The 18,906-nt window shown below is 41.7% G+C and overlaps 1 protein-coding gene across 35 annotated transcripts in view; it reads left to right on the forward strand.

Annotated features, from left to right (window-relative positions):
• RERE (arginine-glutamic acid dipeptide repeats) overlaps nucleotides 1–18,906 on the forward strand; it is a 468,002-nt gene that overhangs the window by 398,119 nt on the left and 50,977 nt on the right. For 21 of the 35 annotated variants that reach the window (XR_012426448.1, XM_065534721.1, XM_065534714.1 and 18 more), the window contains 2 exons: nucleotides 226–306; nucleotides 4,464–4,547. Coding sequence is in view for 23 of the 35 variants with exons in the window: in XM_065534721.1 (XP_065390793.1) it covers nucleotides 226–306; nucleotides 4,464–4,547 (165 nt within the window). In the remaining 12 variants the exon portion in view is untranslated. Of the gene's footprint in view, nucleotides 1–60; nucleotides 102–225; nucleotides 307–4,463; nucleotides 4,548–18,906 lie in introns of those variants that run through there. The other 14 variants (XM_005544868.4, XM_005544866.4, XM_074021168.1 and 11 more) reach the window with 3 other exon arrangements.

Genomic DNA, 18,906 nt, shown 5'->3' on the forward strand with positions numbered 1-18,906 from the left:
TGCCCTGCCTGGTGGGTGGGATTGGGGTTCTGATGAAGATAGTTGGGGCCTGCCCTGGCCAGTGGGTCCCAGCTGAGCTGCTGACATGCTCTCCCAACCTCGTCAGTATTCCCTAGCCGAGACTTTTTTTGTGGTTGTTATTTTGCTGATTGTAGATATCTTTGCTTTGCTGACATCCTGTTTTGTTTTTGGTTTTTACATCCCATTTGTTTCTTTTTATCACAGAAACGCTTCGTTAAGGGACTCAGGCAGTACGGGAAGAACTTCTTCAGAATTAGAAAGGAGCTGCTTCCCAATAAGGAAACAGTGAGTACAATTGGACTTTATGTAACTTGATTTTTTCCTCTTTGCTCCTGCTGCCTCTCCACATTTGATCTTATGAAATGGTTTCCTTTAACCCTGCGCTGTGCTCAGACTCAGAGAAATTCTGGCCTTCAGAATTTCTCCGTTTTACTCTCCTTTTCATTTGAGTTCATGGTTTTAGATAGTAAAGTGACAGATTATGCTTATCTGCCTGAAGAACATAGACTTCTGTTGTAACTCTAAGAACAGAAAGGTCTTTGGGAACAGAGGGTTAGTTGTGGGGGAAGGATTGTTGGAGAGTTAACATCTAATTTTAAACACAGTGGCTGAAATAGGAAATAGCATTTATCACTAGTTTGAATTTGGTAATTGGCAGAAGTCATCAACCACACTAGAGGTTTGTAGCTTATTATACTTTGAGTTCTGTGGAGATTTTTTCCATTTTTAAGTGTGTTTTGAAGAGGAGTTTTAACTCTTTAATATTCTAGCCCTAAAAGTTTGCACTTTCCACTGGACGGATACACAAGGGGATCTTGTAAATTGCTTAAATGGAGCTTTACAAAAAATTACTTTGTATTTCACAAAGCTGGGGGTCAGAACTGACAAATACGCTCCGTAAACGTGAGGTGGAAGGATTTGCTGAGGAAAATGCAGAGTAAAATCATATGAAGAGAGTGCTGGGAAGTTCATTCTCATTTCCCTGTAGTTGCCTCCCTCCTCATGTCCTTCCTTGGTGGTGTAGAGGCAGATGAAGAGAGAGTCTTTCCTCTGGCTAGGCCACAGGATAGGGCAGATGGGATGGAGTTGGACTAGCCACTGTCCAATCTCTGAGGGTGAAGGGAGGACTCAGTAACGAGAAACACTCTTCAGGACTTTGGGAGAAGTGATCCATGTTTAATCTGCCTAGACATTGAGCTGCTTTTTTAGGGAGTTAGGTGGGAGATGGATGGAAGAATATCTACTATAAAAGTGTGTGGGGAATTTGGGTTTTTTGGCTTAGTTTTTTAAATGGGGTGTTGTTTACTGACTTCTTGTTTAATTCCGTCTTTTTTAAAAAATGAGCTGTTTTTCTGGACACTTTTACTGTATAGCACCTCAAGGACAGTGATAACTCATGGGGAAGAAGGGTTTTGTGATTTCAAGTATAGTCTTGTATATATAAATGGATGGTTTACATCAGTCAATGACAGTTAAATTTAAGTATTATGCATCTCATATGCTAGGATGGATCATATTGAGAATGGTAAAAAACAGAGAGAGAAACCTGTTTATAAGCATTAAACTAAGATGTATTATGAAGCCAATCTATATAATCAACTTATTTCTTACCCTTCCCAGAACAGGTTAGAGTTATTTAATATGGAATATTGAGATACATATTGTAAGTTTTCTGGGGATTTCAGTGACTTGAAGTTTGATATGATTAAAAATTAAAATGCCTTTGCCCAAGTGTAGGAAGTTTGGTATGGCTGAGTGAAAAAGAGATCACTGAGTAGATTTCTCTTGATCGCTGGATTGTAGCCTCTCAAGTTCTGTCTGTGCTCCGCTAAAAGTTGCAAACTGTGAAGAATTTGATACAGAAATCTCTTCACAATTATTTAATCTTTCTGTTTCAAAAAATAAACTTATAATTGCAGGATTAAGCATTAAATCTAAAATCTGCCCCATTTGGCATTTGGAAATGCTGGGTAATTTTATATAGTGTTTTATCTCCGTAGTGGAAGCAGATGTGAGTAACCTTTAACCTAGGTAAGCTCTTCTACTCTTTCTTTTTGCTCTTGATTGCCCCTTCTTATTGATGATGTGTGACTCAGTAAATAAATAGCCTTTTTTCTCCTTCAGAGACATTCTTAGTACACCAACCTTTTGAGCTAGTTCTCTGATTGTCTTTTCCACTAGCCTCTTTGCTGAGACCTTTCCCCATCACTCTTCGGCCTTCACAGTTTCCCACCCTGTAGCTCTTCTCCCTTCTCTGGCACCCAGCAGTCTTCCTATTTCCAAAGTCTTCATCAGTCACCATCATTGGAACTAATGAGACAGTTGTTTGCAGCAATGGAGGATTTATTTTGCCTGACATTTGCTAAATATTCATAGTGTCCTTGCTGTCTTTCACATTGCACTGGAGGAGTTTGGTAGTAGGGTAAATCTGTAAGTATTATAATGAGCTGGGAGAGGCACTCATCTTGTATTTTCTTATTTTCTCTAGTTATCAACATAGCCAAGCTAATCATTCACAGCCCACAGGGAGGGGAGGGCAGAGGTCATTTTTTACTTTTTGCTGCAGAAGATGAGATTTGCATGTACCAGTGTTGTTGATTCAAAACTTGCTGGGTAGAATTCTTATGGTCATGCCCCTTTTTATAGCAAATTCCTGTAATCTAGGTACTTTTCACATTCTCTCTTTTTTTTTCAAATGAGACAAGATCTAGCTCTCTTGCCCTGGCTGGTCTCAAACTCCTGGGCTCAAGTGATCCTCCCCCGAATAGCTGGGATTACAGGTACGTGCTACCATGCCTGGCTTACATTTTCTTCCATCTACCAGAATTATTAACTCATTTCTTTGCTGTTCTCAAGTGACTTGAAACTTCAGAAGGGTGTCAGCATCCAAAAGAACATGCCTCATTGGGCATTGGTGTGAGGATCAGCAGACCTGTATTCTATTCTTGGCCTTACTGGTAACTATAGTACTTGATGATCTCTTTTTAACTGTGTAGTCTCCCTTGAGCTGTTCATTGGAAAGCTCAGGTCAAATCTTGACAACACTGGGAAGTTATTTTCTGTAAAACGGTATTTCTTTGCATGAGAGTTGTGTAGGTGCTGCGGTATTTATAAAATGCCTGTACATCATTACTTGTTGCAGTGCCTGAGAGCAAAATGATGATTCTTGCCTCCTCTGCTACATACTTGCTCTGAGACCTTAGGCAGTTTATTCATCCCCTCTGTCCTTTAATTCCTGTGTTTGTAAAATGGGGTGATAATTCCTATCCTTTTGATTATTTTGAGAATTTAAATGAGATGTTTGTAAAGAGTGCATAAAAATACTTGGAAATGATTATTCTTCCTATCTGCCTTAAATACTACATAAGGTGGTAGCTAAATGCTTTTAAGAGTACAGTACTTTCTGCTTGTAAATATACTGAGCCTGTTTAAGAAGAAGTTACCTGTTTTTCATTAATCTGTCTTGCCAAAAACTTGGGAGGGCAGCGCCTAGTTAACAACCTCCGTCTTGAAGCTTTGTTGAGACTCTCATTCGTACCAGTTCATTCATGCGGTTATAGCAGAGAAGGGTTCCTGGTGGGCATAGACGTAAACAGCTTCCCTAGCTCTTTTGGTTTCTGGTGTTTATTACACAGGAGCTAAATCTGGCTTTTCTCTGAACACTGCTGCCCACTGAAGTGGGAATAGTGGCTGTGATTGCGGAAAACCCAACTGTTTATAGAGGCTTAGTTGAATGGGTATTACGTGTTAAACTCAGGGTACCCAAGAGAATAACTACAAGTCAAGTCTTTTAGTATCACGGTTGTGCAAATATCCTGTAGTTTATTCTTCTTTTCCCCATTCTCTCTTTCTCTATAACCATTTTCCTCCCCCTCAATATGCTTATAAAGTATATAATTAGTAAGTGAAATGTAGTCAGGAATATGGGTGGAGCATATTAGATTCACCTTGACTGTATACCTCTTCTCTCTCAAGCCACCGTGTGTCATAAACCACATCAGAGTCTTAGGTGTTAGTATATTTGTGTAAGTCACAGAGCGTCCGGTGTCTGAACTTTTGGGAGGACAGTGGATAACTAGGCCTCTTGATTCTGCTTTGAGCCCTGCCACTTATTGTTGGGTAGATGGATGGTACGTGACCTTTGATGTTAAGGTAATGCCTGAAAAAATCGGAGGCCTGATAGAGAATCTTAATTACCTAAAGGTGAATCCATGTTATGAATAGCACAAAATCATGGATGATCCAAAAATAATTTTTTGTTTGATTTGTCTATACATTGCAGTTTTCTTCAAAATCGTGAGATAATTATTCAAGCGATGGTGACATATCTCTTCTCTGAGGACATGTCTGTTATTTGAACCAAAGACTTTTTGTGTCTGGCACCTGGATGATTGTCCCTTGAATCCTGGCCTTTGTTTATAGCTGTGTCTCCTATTACTTAGACAAATTCAGCTGGCGCTGGATCGGAGTCCAGGACCACTTCCTCAGTGACCTGCCATTGCTTGTCTCCAACGCAACTAAGATTGGTGAGACGACAATTTGATCTGCCCTAGCTTGGTAGTAAAGAGGTATTCCCAAAGTGTTAGCCTCTGGAGGGAGATGGAAAGTGAAAGGGGACATGCTTTGGCTGTCTTTCTCATCTCTTTCTTTTTATTTTTGAGCACCTAGCCCAGTAAAGATTAAGTTTTGTGTCATCTGTAATCCCAGTTGGTGGTACGTTGATATTTACTATACCAGAAACTCATTTTCATTCACCTCCCATTATCAGAACTAAATTTTGCATATAGTTCAACTTTTTCAAGTTCTGGGTAGCCACTGAGCACTGCAATGGGTAGGGTATCTATAAAGAGAAGCAAAGTGCCATCCCGCCCTGCAGGGAGCCAGCGTGACATTTACATGCCTGCCATACTTGGTAGAATGTGCCAAGGGCCCTGGTGGGGGGAGGTTCAGGCCCTACAAAGTGAGCACAGAGGCGCCTAGAAAACTAATTGGAGGAGTGGTGTTTGAACTGGGCTTTGAAGGAAGGATTCATTTTTGACAGGTCCTGGTTGGGAGGGTGGAGGAAAAGCAACTTTCCAGCCGTAGGAAATACTATGAACAAAGGCACGGAGACAGGAAATTGTAAAACGTGCCCAGAAAGTACATGAGCGTGGTTGGAAAGGAGGTTGCATAAGTGGATGCAGTAGAACTTAGGCCCAAATTATAGCTTCAGGGTAGATTTTGGGGGACCTTGAACTCCCTCCAAAGAATGTGTATGGGTGAGTGTGGGGATGGGACCCATCTAAGGCTTTTAAGAAGAGAAGTGAGAACTGTGCTCCCAAAGTGTGTATAGGATGGGACCAAAGAGGAGGCTCTTCTCATAATTTAGTCTTGTAGGAAGACAGAGATGGGGGTTAAAAATTGAAAGTTAATGGAAATGGAAGCCTGCCTTTTGCCTTCATTTTCTCTATTGGAAATGTGTCACTGTTTGAATGGGACCAAGGGCCCAGTGAAAGGGCAGCCAGTTTTGACGTTTTTAACTTTAAGTAATGGGATGAAAGGTATTAGAGATTTCAATTTTTAATTTGATAAATAACATGAAAATCAACCACCTTTCTTAGCCACATTTCTGGGAATGAATTCTATTAAATATGTACATAACTACTGGCCATTAACTGTACTTTTTTCTTCAGGCAAAATATCATTTGCATAGACCATATTCCTGCAGCAGAGAATAAATACTATTGAGAAAGGGCTTTAAGACTGAGTAATCAAGATTCTGTTAATATTAAGAGGTTAAAAATGATTCTAGCATTCAATATGAGCTTCCAGCCTGAAGTTTTATTTAACTTCAGATTATAACCTTAGATAAACAATTTTCCTAGCCTCATTAATGCTTAATCTAATGTTACATAACAAAGTATGAACTTCCTTAGTCAGTTGATGCTGCTGAGAATGTGCAAATGTGTCACGGCCACATACCAGTACATTAGAAGATCTCTGTTTTTAAACCTTGTCCCTCTTCTACCTTGTCTATCCTCACCGCTCACAGTGTGCTCCTCAGGCCAGCACTCTCATCACCGTTATTAAAATGGACGATTCTCAGGCCCTGTCCTTGTCTCTTGAGCCAGAATCTGCATTTTAACAGGCTCCCCAGAGGATTCCAAAGTACAGTAAAGTTTAGGAAGCACCGCTATTTACAGTAATGCAGTCTTGCAGAATTCTGCGCCTACGTAGTATATCATTCTTAAAATGATACTGTCTTAATTCTGTTAAAATTGTAAAGTTTCACTATTAGGGTTTGATTTTGTTTTTCTAATTATTACAAAATATTTCAAAACATATAGGAAAGTATCTGGGCTTATTTCCATTGTCATTAATAGGATCTTTTTTTTTTTTTTTTTTTTTTTTGGAGACAGAGTCTCGTTCTGTCACCCAGGCTGGAGTGTGCAGTGGTGCAATCTCAGCTCACTGCAACCTCCGCCTCCCGGGTTCACGCCAGTCTCCTGCCTCAGCCTCCCGAGTAACTGGGACTACAGGTGCCCGCCACCATGCTCAGCTAATTTTTTGTATTTTTTAGTAGAGACGGGGTTTCACCGTGTTAACCAGGATGGTCTCGATCTCCTGACCTCGTGATCCGCCCACCTCAGCCTCCCAAAGTGCTGGGATTACAGGCGTGAGCCACCGCACCCAGCTGCAAGCCAGGACTTCTTAATGTAGTTTTCTTCTCAATTCCCACTCCCATTTTTTCCTAGAAACGTGATTGTAACTCCTCTCTTATTTTATACAAAAACTCTTGTTCTTCTCTTTACCTTGTGGCATGCGGTCTTAGTTAGACCTTGCCAGATTCTTTCAGTTTCTAATAAGCCTTTTTATGTGTAAGGATGGCCTTCTCTTGTTAACATGAAGTTTACATAGTCTTAAAGATTTAATACCATAGTGTTTTCAGGCATTGCTTTCTTTTACTTGCATTCCTTATATATGAAAAAGAAATGTAAGTTATTTGAGGGGCTGGCAAGATGGGAAAGAGGAAAGACATTTATGTGCCATACTGTTTTTCTTAATAGTTTGTGCTCACATAGATACAAACAGTTGGAATTTTCCATTTGAGGCCAAAGTGATTGCCAGTAGAAACAGGCACTGCATTTTGGCAGTAAGTACTGTGATCCTATAGCTATTCTTGTGCTGAGAGTTTGTTCCCATTAAAATGGAGCAGAGGCGTGAATCTATTAATTGTGATAGTCTGAACTATATGGATATTTGACTGGGCAGTGGTCCAGTTTTAGTGAGGGTAATCTGTGAGAGACTGGCTGATATTCCCATGTGTAAGTGATGTATGTAAGAGACTTTTGGTGCTGATGTTGGAAAGAAAAGGAGGTATTAAAAAATTAGGTGACTTTTTAAACCAAGGGCCTTGGATAGTTGCTGTTCTCAGTGTAAACAGCCTGAACTTGGCATTATCCTACATATGAAAACTAGTGGGAATGGCATAAGAATGCTTTAATTATTTGAAATGTATTACTTCATGTAGAAGTATGTAGGGATCAGTAATTTATTTGCTGTTGGTATTTGCTAACCTGTATTTCTTATGATTTGGCTGTGTCTTGGTTACCTGGATGACTTTTAGATGGAGACATTTATTACTTTTAAGCCTAAATGGTCTCTACCATTTTATTAGTTAGTAAAACAAATGGAAGAATTGAATTGGTCTTTAGAAAGCCTTACAAGTTGTGGTTACTGTGGTTATACTCAGTGGATTTATCCACTTGGAGCTTGTATTTTATATTGTAGATTCTTTTTTAGCCTTGTAAGATCTATTCTGACTTTGAAAACTAGCTTGCTGATATTTTAAAAATATATCTATCTAGTCTGTTAGGAAACCAACATTAAAACTAAGTTTCAAAATGTATCTGAAATTATAATACTTGAATAGTTTGTTTTTAATCTTATTTGAAACTGTACCCTTGAGTAATGCTTAGGAAAATAGAGTAAAAATTAATAGTATTGTTTTGAAAAGTAAAGCAAAACATTAACCTCAGTCTCAGTCCCAGCTGTTCAACATGGGAAAGGCGTACCCCCACTCCCAGTAAGAATTTTTTTTCCTGTCATGTGTAATTTGAAAACCATTAATTGTGTTAGGTAAATAGGAAAAGCAAACAGGAGAAACTTTCCTTTGGGAAACCAGAATTGCATTAAGCTGAGTTTTCTGAGATGTTTAATTTTTCAATTAAGTTTGAGTATTAATGGCCCATGTTTCTTCCTCCCTACCCCACTTTGGAAATATAATTCTTTGTTCTGCTCAGGTATCTTAAATCCTTCTTCTAAATCCTCTCAATTGTGGCATCATAATCCCCAGGATTTGACTACTGAAATTTTATTTATGTATGTATGTACGTATGCATGTATGTAGAGACGGAGTCTCCCTCTATCGCCCAGGCTGGAGTGCAGTGGTACGATCTCAGCTCACTGCAACCTCCACCTCCCGGGTTCAAGCGATTCTCCTGCCTCAGCCTCCCGCGTAGCTGGGACTACAGGCACACACCACCGTGCCCAGCTAAGTTTTGTATTTTAGAGTTTTAGTAGACACAGGGTTTCATCATGTTGGCCAGGATGGTCTCGTTCTCTTGACCTGTGATTCGCCTGCCTCGGCCTCCCTAAGTGCTGGGATTACATGCGTGAGCCACTACACCCGGCTGACTTTTGAAATGTCTAAACAATCCCAGTTGACAGAGTTGGGATTTTGGGGGAGCTTTTGGTAACCCCAGGCCTGTGCTGTCTAGGATGGGATGTCTGAAGGTAAATAAGGGTGCTTACCTTCATGGCCTCTAGTGAAGGGGCCAGGTGGGCCAGGGGTCTTCTCTGAAAGGTTTCTGAGTTTCCTCATTTCTTTTTTTTTGAGTTGGGAGTTTCACTCTTGTTGCCCAGGCTGCAGTGCAATGGCACAGTCTCAGCTCACTGCAGCCTCCGCCTCCCGGGTTCAAGCGATTCTCCTCCCTCTTCCTCCCGAGTGACTGGGATTACAGGCATGCTCTACCACGCCCGGCTAATTTTGTATTTTTAGTAGAGATGAGGTTTCACCATGTTGTCCAGGCTGGTCTCGAACTCCCAACCTCAGGTTATCCACCCACCTCAGCCTCCCAAAGTGCTGGGATCACAGGCGTGAGCCATGGTGCCCTGCTGAAGCTCCCTCATTTCTAAAGGTCTTGCTGGGGCTGCTCTGCTCCTCCCCTGACTGGTTGCTGTTACACAGAGGGCCCATTTCATCTCAGCAGAGTTGGGTTTTGTTTCACCCTTTTAAAATTAAGATTGGCCAGGTACAGTGGCTCATGTCTGTAATCCCAGCACTTTGGGAGGTCAAGATGGGAGGATCACTTGAGCCCAGGAGTTCAAGTCTAGCCTAGGTAACATGGTGAAACCCCATCTCTACAAAAAATACAAAAAATTAGCCAGGTATGGTGACGCACGCCTGTAGTTACAGCTACTTATTAGACTGAGGTGGGAAGATCACTTGAGCCCAGGAGGTCGAGGCTGCAGTGAGCCGAGATCACGCTGCTATGCTCCAGCCTGGGCAACAGAGCGAGACTCTGTCTCAAAAACAACAACAAACAAACAAAAAAAATTAAAATTTATTTTATTTTAGTCTTGTACTTGACTCTGATTCCTCTTTTCCATGCATTTTTATTCTGTACACATGTGTGCATGAATGCGTATATGTATTTATATAGAATATAAAGCCTTCTGGGCAGGGACCTCATTTTAATACCTCATTATAGCACCCTTAGAGTCCTGTAACAGGCCCTATTATTTGCTTAAAATGAAATGTGTGTGTGTGTTCACACATGTATAAATGATGGGTTAGAAATACATTGTAACCATAGGTAGATAATTGTTGGTTCTAAGACATGAAAACTCTTCATTATTTTTAAAGAAACATTTTCCTCGTCTTTTGCTCTTCAGTGTGAGCAAAATCTAACAGACTAAAGGAAAAAAAAAATCCATCAACAGTCATAGGAAGCTTACAAAGCTGCAGGGATCTGGCACCACCAAAACTTCTCCACCTGTTCTGCTTTGAAATGCTTTTTTTAAGACCAGTTTGAAACCTGGATATCCCAGGCCTTCAACTTTGTGTAATAGACAGAAAACCCTTGTGAACTCTACTGTCCCAGGACAATGGGACTAGGACTTGGGGTTCACTGTGCCACACTGGTCCTTCCTGTTCTGTTTGTTGTGCACAGTAAATCAGCTCTCATGTTTGAACAGCGGCTCTGTGTTCTAGATTATTTATAAGATTGAAATCCATTGTTTATTTTTCTCAGCAGGTTTATTGAGCCAGTCAAGAATAAAATACTGTCTTAAGCAGTAGAGTAAGCCATTAGCCAATTGCACCTTAGCTTCAAATTAATCCCTAAAGGGTGTGCACATGAACGCACACACTTTGCATGTCCCACGTATGTGTGTGTACTGGAGGTGAGAGCCAGGGGAGGTGGAGGAGCTTTAGTGGTGCCAGATCTCTGCAGCTTTGTAAGCTTCTTATGACTGTTGACGGATATTTTTTCCTTTTAGTCTGTTAGTGAGTCATCATCATATGCCATTTTATTATCTTGAAAACAGTCTGTGGAATTTTTTATCCCGTGTCTTTGCTGTATGAGTGAACCACCACTGAGGCTGTTGGGAGCAATATTAAGTTGGAGACTTTCTTCAGTGACGCTTCGCTTATGTATTTGCAGCTGCTGCCGTTGTTGCTTTGTTCCCATGTACAGGAGTTGGGGTTTTGTGATTGTTGTTTGGCAAGAAATATTAATAGTAACTTTTGTGTGTTTGATTATTTTCAGGGCTGGAGCAGCATCTATCCAGCACCTTTGGGACTTGATGATTATTGACTTAGGCACAGGACTTCTGAGATCAGAACTTGGTTCTTCTTCCCACAAGTGCCCTGTTTTGCAAATGTGCTAATGAGACACATTGAATTAGGTCAGAGGTTTGTGGCCTTAAGTTGTGGAGGGAAGTGTTTTCATTTGGAGAGAATCTGTAATTTGTGGAACAATAGGAAGAATAATTAAGTTCTAAAGGAAACAGGCCCGATGAATCTGGATACATGGCTAGTTTCGCAAAGTAAAGCCCAGCCTGTGAACTGGGGGCAAACTCTACATGTTTTGGATAATGTGAGGCTAAAAAGAAAAACCCTAAAACTTTTAAATAAATTTCTAAAAACCAAAACCTTTTAGTATATTTAATTTATTGGCTTAAAACTATATACATTATAGTTTTAATAATTTTGTAGATCAGGAATTTAGGTGGGACTCAGCTGGCCATTTTTTTCCATGCCATGTGTCTAAAGCTCACTCTGTAGTATCACCTAGTAGATGGGTTGACCTGAAAGGTCCAAGATGGCTTCCCTTATGTGTCTGCCACCTTACTGGGGATGGGTGGGAAGCTGGCTCATCTGGGGCTATTAACCAGAATACTGGCATTTGTTCTATCCTCTGGGGTGAATTTGCCCTTCAGAACTTGAAGTTCTAGCAGGGCATGGTAGATGCTCCTACTGTAGTCCCTACTACCTGGGAGGCTGAGGCAGGAGGATATCTTTGAGTCCAGCCTGGGCAACCTAGCAAGACCCCATCTCTTAAAAAAAAATTTGAAGCCCTTAATTTCTTTTGATCATGTAAATCTATCAGGTGACTCAGGAGAAAAGTCCATGTGCCTCTGTCCATTTTATGGCCACCAGATGAGTTAAAGGATGTAATTCTTCTTTATGTAGTCATTTTGTATTTTTATTAAGATGTCCGTGTTTACAAATAGGAATACCCATTTGTCCAGTATATCTTAGACTCATACAAAAGTGGACCATTTTCTTTTGTACAGTACTCTAGTCTAGTTATTATTTCTCCAAATGCTACATACCTTACCGGGCATGTCTATAAATACTTACATTTGTTGCAACATTTTTCTGGAAATCTGTTATTTGGGATGTTTAACTAGATGGGGTGAATGTAAAATGCTCCTAGTTTATTCCTAATACTAGTCAATCATAAGCATTTACTGAGCTTATTGAGCATGGGGAGAAAATAGGGAGCTGTGGTTGTGCTCCCTGGGATGTCTGAGTGGCTGCCACAGTGCATGTTGGAGGGAAACCAAGTGCCGAACAATGTAGTGTGGACATTAAGTAGTAATGGGAGGATGAGGGCTTGGGGAGTCTTGTGCATCCTGGAAGATTTACACTTGGGGCTTCAAGCTCTTTGAAGGGTGGGTGTTTTCAATGTTAAAACTTGTTTGAAATGCCTTGCCGAAGGAAGTGCTTGAAGTAGCTTTCTTGTCTGTTGAGGTATTTCTCACCACCTGAATCTTCTACAGCATTCCTGCAGAGTGGGGACATCTAACCCATTAAATGGAGCCATTGTGGTTTTAAACAGTTCCGTTTTTGGGGCCACCTTCCTTTTATTAAGCTGAAATCTGCATCACTTCACCTTCCATACATTGTCCTGATCTCATCCCTGGGAGACTTAGAGAATTATTGCTGTAACATCTTCCTCACAGAGGCTCTTCATGTGGGCCTGTGGAGTTGGCATACCCGCTGCCCGGGCTTCTGGCTACAGGATGCTCAGGCCTCTGCTTCCTGCAACAGCCATTCTGGATGAGGTCTTGTGGACCTTTATCATTTGGCCCTTTGTGAAACTTAATGTCTACAAAGAGAAGAAAGTGGCAACAATGGCCCCAGCTGGCGTCCCCCAGCCAGGGTGGCCCCCCCTCCCCTGCCCAGCCCTCCTTCACCCAGCAGGCAGGCAGGCAGGCATGTGTGTTAACTCAGTGCCTGCTGTGTGTGCACCAGTGCACAGTTCCTAGACTGACATAAAATCACATATATGTTGTGTTTGTTCTGTTGAGTTGAACTTGTCTTCATCCCAGCTGTCATTTCCCACAATGAGAAAGCATTAGTGTTTGGATTTAGTAAACAAAACAAAACAAAAAAAATTGCCTGATTGAATAGTGCATACCCAGACTAACCATTAATTACATGATTTCGACACTTAGAATGTACCTGAGCACAGATTTCCAGTGCCAAAGCACAGCATCATCATGCATGAAATAGTGGTCTCTGCTCCTGGCAGAGGGACCAGTAGCTTTGATCATGTCCCCAGGCCCTCCCCAGGAACTTGTCCATGCTGATAATCTTAGCATCAGTTAATTTCTCAACCCATTCCTACATGTTTTGATAAACTGTGGCTAAAGATTAAGATAGCAACCATTTAGCAGACATATGCCTTCATGTGTGTGCTGCTTTTGTTTCAAATCAGCTGTTGAAAGCAAAGCTTGAATGACAGAGTTCTCCCTTCTGCCCCCTCATAAACAAAAATTCTGGAAATGAACTATTCACAGACTGGCCTAGGAACCCTGGATTTTAAGGTAAAATCATTGCTTTGGTATTTGCTGTCAGTCCAAATTGGACTTTCTGCCTTTCACTGAGCCTTCCCCCACTTCTTTTTTTTTTTTTTTTTTTTTGAGGTGGAGTCTTGCTCTGTTGCCCAGGCTGGAGTGCAGTGGCCGGATCTCAGCTCACTGCAAGCTCCGCCTCCAGGGTTTACGCCATTCTCCTGCCTCAGCCTCCCAAGTAGCTGGGATTACAGATGCCCGCCACCTCGCCCGGCTAGTTTTTTGTATTTTTTTAGTAGAGACTGGGTTTCACCGTGTTCGCCAGGATGGTCTCGATCTCCTGACCTCGTGATCCGCCCGTCTTGGCCTCCCAAAGTGCTGGGATTACAGGCTTGAGCCACCGCGCCCGGCCGCCTTCCCCCATTTCTATTCCTCTCCCCAAAACAGTGCTGCTCACAGGAACTGTATCCCAGCAGAAGTGTGGACAGTTCTGCTTTTCTCTCTGCTGCCTCATGCGGTTGTTAGAACAGGCTAATTCAAGCTAAAGTAGGCAGTATAGCTTTTCATTCTGTTTACTATTGCTGAATAACAGGAGAGCAAGGGCAGAAGGTATGGTAGATAGCTCAGCTTTACAACCATTGTCTGGGCTAAACATGAATCCTTAGGAATCCGGTTGGCCATTCCTCTTCTCAAACACTGTACTCCCTCTGCTGGTTTTGAGACAACTGATACTTCCTTAAGAAGTGTGAGGCTCTGCCTTCAAAACGGCACAGTCTCTTTTCTCCAGATCTGCAACTATGTGTGTTGCACACACACAAAGAAGACAGTTCTTTCTGGCTGTGGGGAAATGATTTCAGTTCTTGGGCAAGGATGGCAAGGAATAAATGTAGAAGAAATTCCTTTCTGATACCATTCTCCTACCTCACATCCTACCCCCAAATCATTGCAGGACATTTAGATTTGTTTGGGGACCCCCAAACACAGCGCTCTCTGGCGTTGTATTCACTTCTACTTGTTTTCTTTGACCACCACCACCCCTGCCCCAAGCCCAGCCTCCACCTCCCTGCAGCACTCACAACAGGAGTCATTTTTTATAGCACACATAACCTTTACACCAAAAGGAAAAAGTGCACTGCTTATAACAAAATGAATCTCTTTTCTGCTTTTATTTTGAAAAGTCCTCCCTGTTTAATGTGGAGGATATTCGTGCTGAAAGCCTGTTCCAAGTAGGCATTTGTGCGTCCCAGAGGAACTTTTGATTTATTTCCTTAACTCTGCCCTCCTTTCTCTGTGGTTCAGAAACGTTTAATGATGTGTGAAGCTCGGAGACTTCAGTGCGAAACAGTAGTCGTTTTAAGAACCCCTCCCACTATATAAAAGGCCTGCCAGTTTCCACATGCTGGGTTTTTGACTCTCTGAAAAGCTGACCTCTTACAAATTTTGGTTGTACAGCAGGGCATCCTGGGTTGGGGCCTTGATAATGCTTTTGTGAAATCTTTTTTCCTCCTCCTCTCGCTCTCTTTGAAAGTTGTAATGAAAATTCCGGGCTCTTGGCCAGCCTGTGGGATGTGATACAGTAGAAATGTTTCTGGTGCCCTTTGTTACTGCTCGGCTTTGATTAGGCTTATTTCCCGTAAGCTTGATTTTGCTAGCCCTGCCCCCACCCGCTTTTTTTTTTAATGGCTGAGGAGGTTAACTTAGCCAAGGTTAAGCGTTTTATTATGCAGGCTGCTTCAACCTAGTGGAGTCACTGTGGCCGGGCTTTTGTGGCAGAGAGAGACGAGGGGAAACTATGTTTTCCCTCCGTGTTTGCATTTCTCCCGCCCGAAGGCTGCCTTTTACTTTTAGTGCCAGTCTTCATAGAAGGTAACAAGCTAGGTAAGCTATGTTGGTTTCCCGTTTCTTTACTCAGAATGTTTCAGGAAACCATTGTACAACTTGTCTTGAGATTTTGTTAGTCAAGGTAAAAATCATGGTAGACCTCCCTTTGGGGTTTCTGCCAGGTGGAGGGCGAGGCCTTGAGGGCAGCAGTTAACAGTGACATGCCTTTGATCCTCCCTGTGGTTCTCTGTTTCAAAAGAAAGAAGTGGTTGCAGCTTTAAAAAGGTTTTTAAATGCTGCTTTGACCTTGTATTTATAGCTCTTTCGTCCTTGCAATTAAGAATATTTTATAGACATCAGCTCAGCAGTCATCCCCATAAGTCTATTAGGGCTGCCAGTATCACTCCACATGCACAGGTGGAGAAACTGAGGCACAGTGATACTAAAAATGGCACCCTCACAGGTCTTGTCCAGGTCATGGAGTAGGGATGAATCAAGAACTAGGGCCTTTAGAGGTAGGCTTCCCCCACAGAACCTCTGTGGTAAGTGCTTGCATTTGGGACAAGGTTTGCTTTTTATAGAAAAAAAAAGTGGGATTTTATTATCATAGAAATTCTTTATTCACAGTAGGATTCCTTGGCCAACTTATAAATATATGTGCTTGCTTTGTATCCTAGAGCTGTTGAGATGCGAACTGTCTCATAAGGTAGCAAAGGGCACTGTGATGGAAGCTTCTGTTTGATCGGTGTCCTGGAATCTGCTCCGTCCCCTTCTCTGGGCAGAAATGTGGTCCTGCTTCCTTCTGGGTTTAGGTCCTGGGAGCCTGTCACAATTCTGTCACACAAAAAGAGAATTCTGTAATGACCATCACAGCTGTATCATTTCAAGGTTCTATGCTAAAAATGTGCAGATCACCAAACAGTTGGCCACTAAGAGAACCTGTACCACAGAGGGTTTCCTAATGCGAATGCCCGCCCCAAACCCTGCAGACAGCACTTTCTGGACTTTATCCTCCGTGTTCATTAATTTTCCACTGATTTAACAGTTCTAACCAGAGTTATTCTTGATCTTTGATGAAGTGGATTTTTGAAACTTGGGTGTTTTGTTGTGGAGATGACAGGGCCCTGTAGCACATTTGTGGCAGGGTTCTTTTCACTCCTTCCACAAAGTTGTATGAACTCGGACTTTTACCTGGGCTGAAAATATGGTCTACAATTATATATGTATGTAATACTTCTTAGATTTTTTAAGATTCTAACTGGACTAAATGGAATTCTCAATTTTCAACCTGTTCTAGTTATTCTGAACTATTCTGCCTCTCACGAAAACACATGCAGATACACAGAAATTTATTTTGTGTGTAACACTTGACTTTCAAAAAGTTTGGGTTATTCTATGCATAATTTTTTTAAAAACCATTTGGTTTAAAATAATTTCAAACTTCAAGAATTTGCAAGAAGAGTATACAGCATTCCCATATATTCTTTACCTAGATTCTCCAAATATTAACATCTTAACACATTATTTAACCCTCCTTTTGTGTGTGTGTGTGTGTGTGTGTGTGTGTGGTTTTTTCCCCCACATGAACCATTTGAGAGTAAGTTGCAGACCTGTTGCCCCTTTATTCCTAAAAATGCACTTTAAAAAATCAAAAAGTTGCAGTACTGCCTTTTTCTCCTTAAAATATTAATCTGACTGGGGACAGTGTCACGCCTATAATCCTAGCACTTCTGGAGGCCAAGGAGGGAGGATTGCTTGAGTCCAGGAGTTCGAGACCAGTCTGGGCAACATCGTGAGTCCCTGTCTCTACAAAAAAATAAAAATAAAAAAATTAACCAGGTATAGTGCCACGCACCTGTAGTCATTTGAACCCAGGAGGTCAAGGCTGTAGTGAGCTGTGGTCACACCACTGCACTCCAGCCTGGGAAACAGTGAGACCCTGTCTCAGTTTTAAAAAAATGTGAATCTGGTAGATTGACTCACTTAGAATCCTACTACTACTGTTAAAAATCATGATACACTTAAGTTTGGCTTTGTAGTTGTTAGGGGGAGAGGGAAGGGGTGTGTTTTTAGTAATTTTTTCCCCCCTTGAAAACGCAGAAGAATATACAGTAGGAAATTAAAATCAGGCCAGCCGTGGTGGCTCACACCTGTAATCCCAGCACTTTGGGAGGCTGAGGCTTGCAGATCATGAGGTCGGGAGATTGAGACCATCCTGGCCAACATGGTGAAACTCAGTCTCTACTAAAAATACAAAAATTAGCTGGGCGTGGTGGCACGTGCCTGTAATCCCAGCTACTCGGGAGGCTGAGGCAGGAGAATCGCTTGAACCAGGGAGTCGGAGGTTGCAGTGAGCCAAGATCGCGCCATTGCACTGTACAGCCTGGCAACAGAGTGAGACTCCGTCTCAAAAAAGAAAAAGAAAGTCAGTAATTCCATCACTAAGAGATGACCACTAATTAACAATTTGACCCATATTCTTCAGACTGTTTCTAGGCATTTATCAATAAATATTTTAAACAGAAATGGCCTCATTCTGTTCTATAACCTAATTTTTTATTTTATTTTTATTTTATAACTGTTTAAAACTTATCTATATTGATCTTTTGCTTAAAGCATGTATCTGTGGAGTCATTTTTGATGGTTACATTTTAAAAGACGTCATAATGTTATTAACCAACTTCTAGTTTTGAACATTTGTTTTCCGTTTCTGGGGTATTTTGTGGGGAGCGGTTACTGCTGCAAAAAAAAATTCTTAATAAGTGACTTTGTTTTATTTTGGGGCAGTTATTTCCTTAAGATTCATTCCTAGAAATATTTATTTGAAGTAGTATGTGCATTTTTAAGGCCTTTGGTAGCCAGTGCCTTGTGTCCTCCTGAGAGATTATATTGAGCATACTGCTACCAGCAGAGCCATGCTCACCTCTCACTCTTGACCATCAGTCACTATTCTTTCAGTGTTTTAACTTAGCCTGCAGTCTTCTTTGTCTTCAAAAACTTTATGATACTTCGGACAACACCTCTGCTATTCCCCTGTCCACCCCCACCCCCCAAAAAAGGAAACCCAAAAAACCGACATATAGTCAGTTGGTTTATTCCAAAGAAGTGGCACAGGGACCAGGGGCTTCATCTCCCCAGCTCTGGCAATATTTTGGTGACTGTCTAGGGCTGATAGTCATCCTCAAGGAGGGTGGGGTGAGGAGCCAAGCTTTCAGGACCGAGCTTGGCTCTGTATCACCTCACCCAGAGCAGCCTTCCGCCTGGCCCTGACACGGTCGGCACAAGTCTGCTGCCATCTAGCCCACCTTTGTAAGTAGCTGTATAGATTGTCGGCCCTGGTGTGCTTTTACTGTGGTTTTTGATTACCCAAGGACTCTTCTTCTCTCTCACTCTGTTAATCAAGAAGTAGCTTAATCTAGTCAACAATTACTGTGGGAGAGTAATCTCAGATTAGAATCTGTGAGACACTCTGCTTTTAAAAACCGAGGATGATTTGAAATTAAAAAGCTAAGGTTTTGGCCAGGCTGACACCTGTAATCTCGGCACTATGGGAGGCTGAGGCAAGAGGATCACTTGAGGCCAGGAGTTGGACACCAGCCTGAACCTAGTGAGATTCTGTCTCTATGTTCTTAAAAAAAGCTGGGCGCAGTGGCTCAGGCCTGTAATCCCAGCACTTTGGGAAGCCATGGCGGGCAGATCACAAGGTCAGGAATTTGA

Source organism: Macaca fascicularis, chromosome 1 (assembly GCF_037993035.2).
Source record: "Macaca fascicularis isolate 582-1 chromosome 1, T2T-MFA8v1.1".
NCBI classification, from domain to species: Eukaryota; Metazoa; Chordata; class Mammalia; order Primates; family Cercopithecidae; genus Macaca; species Macaca fascicularis.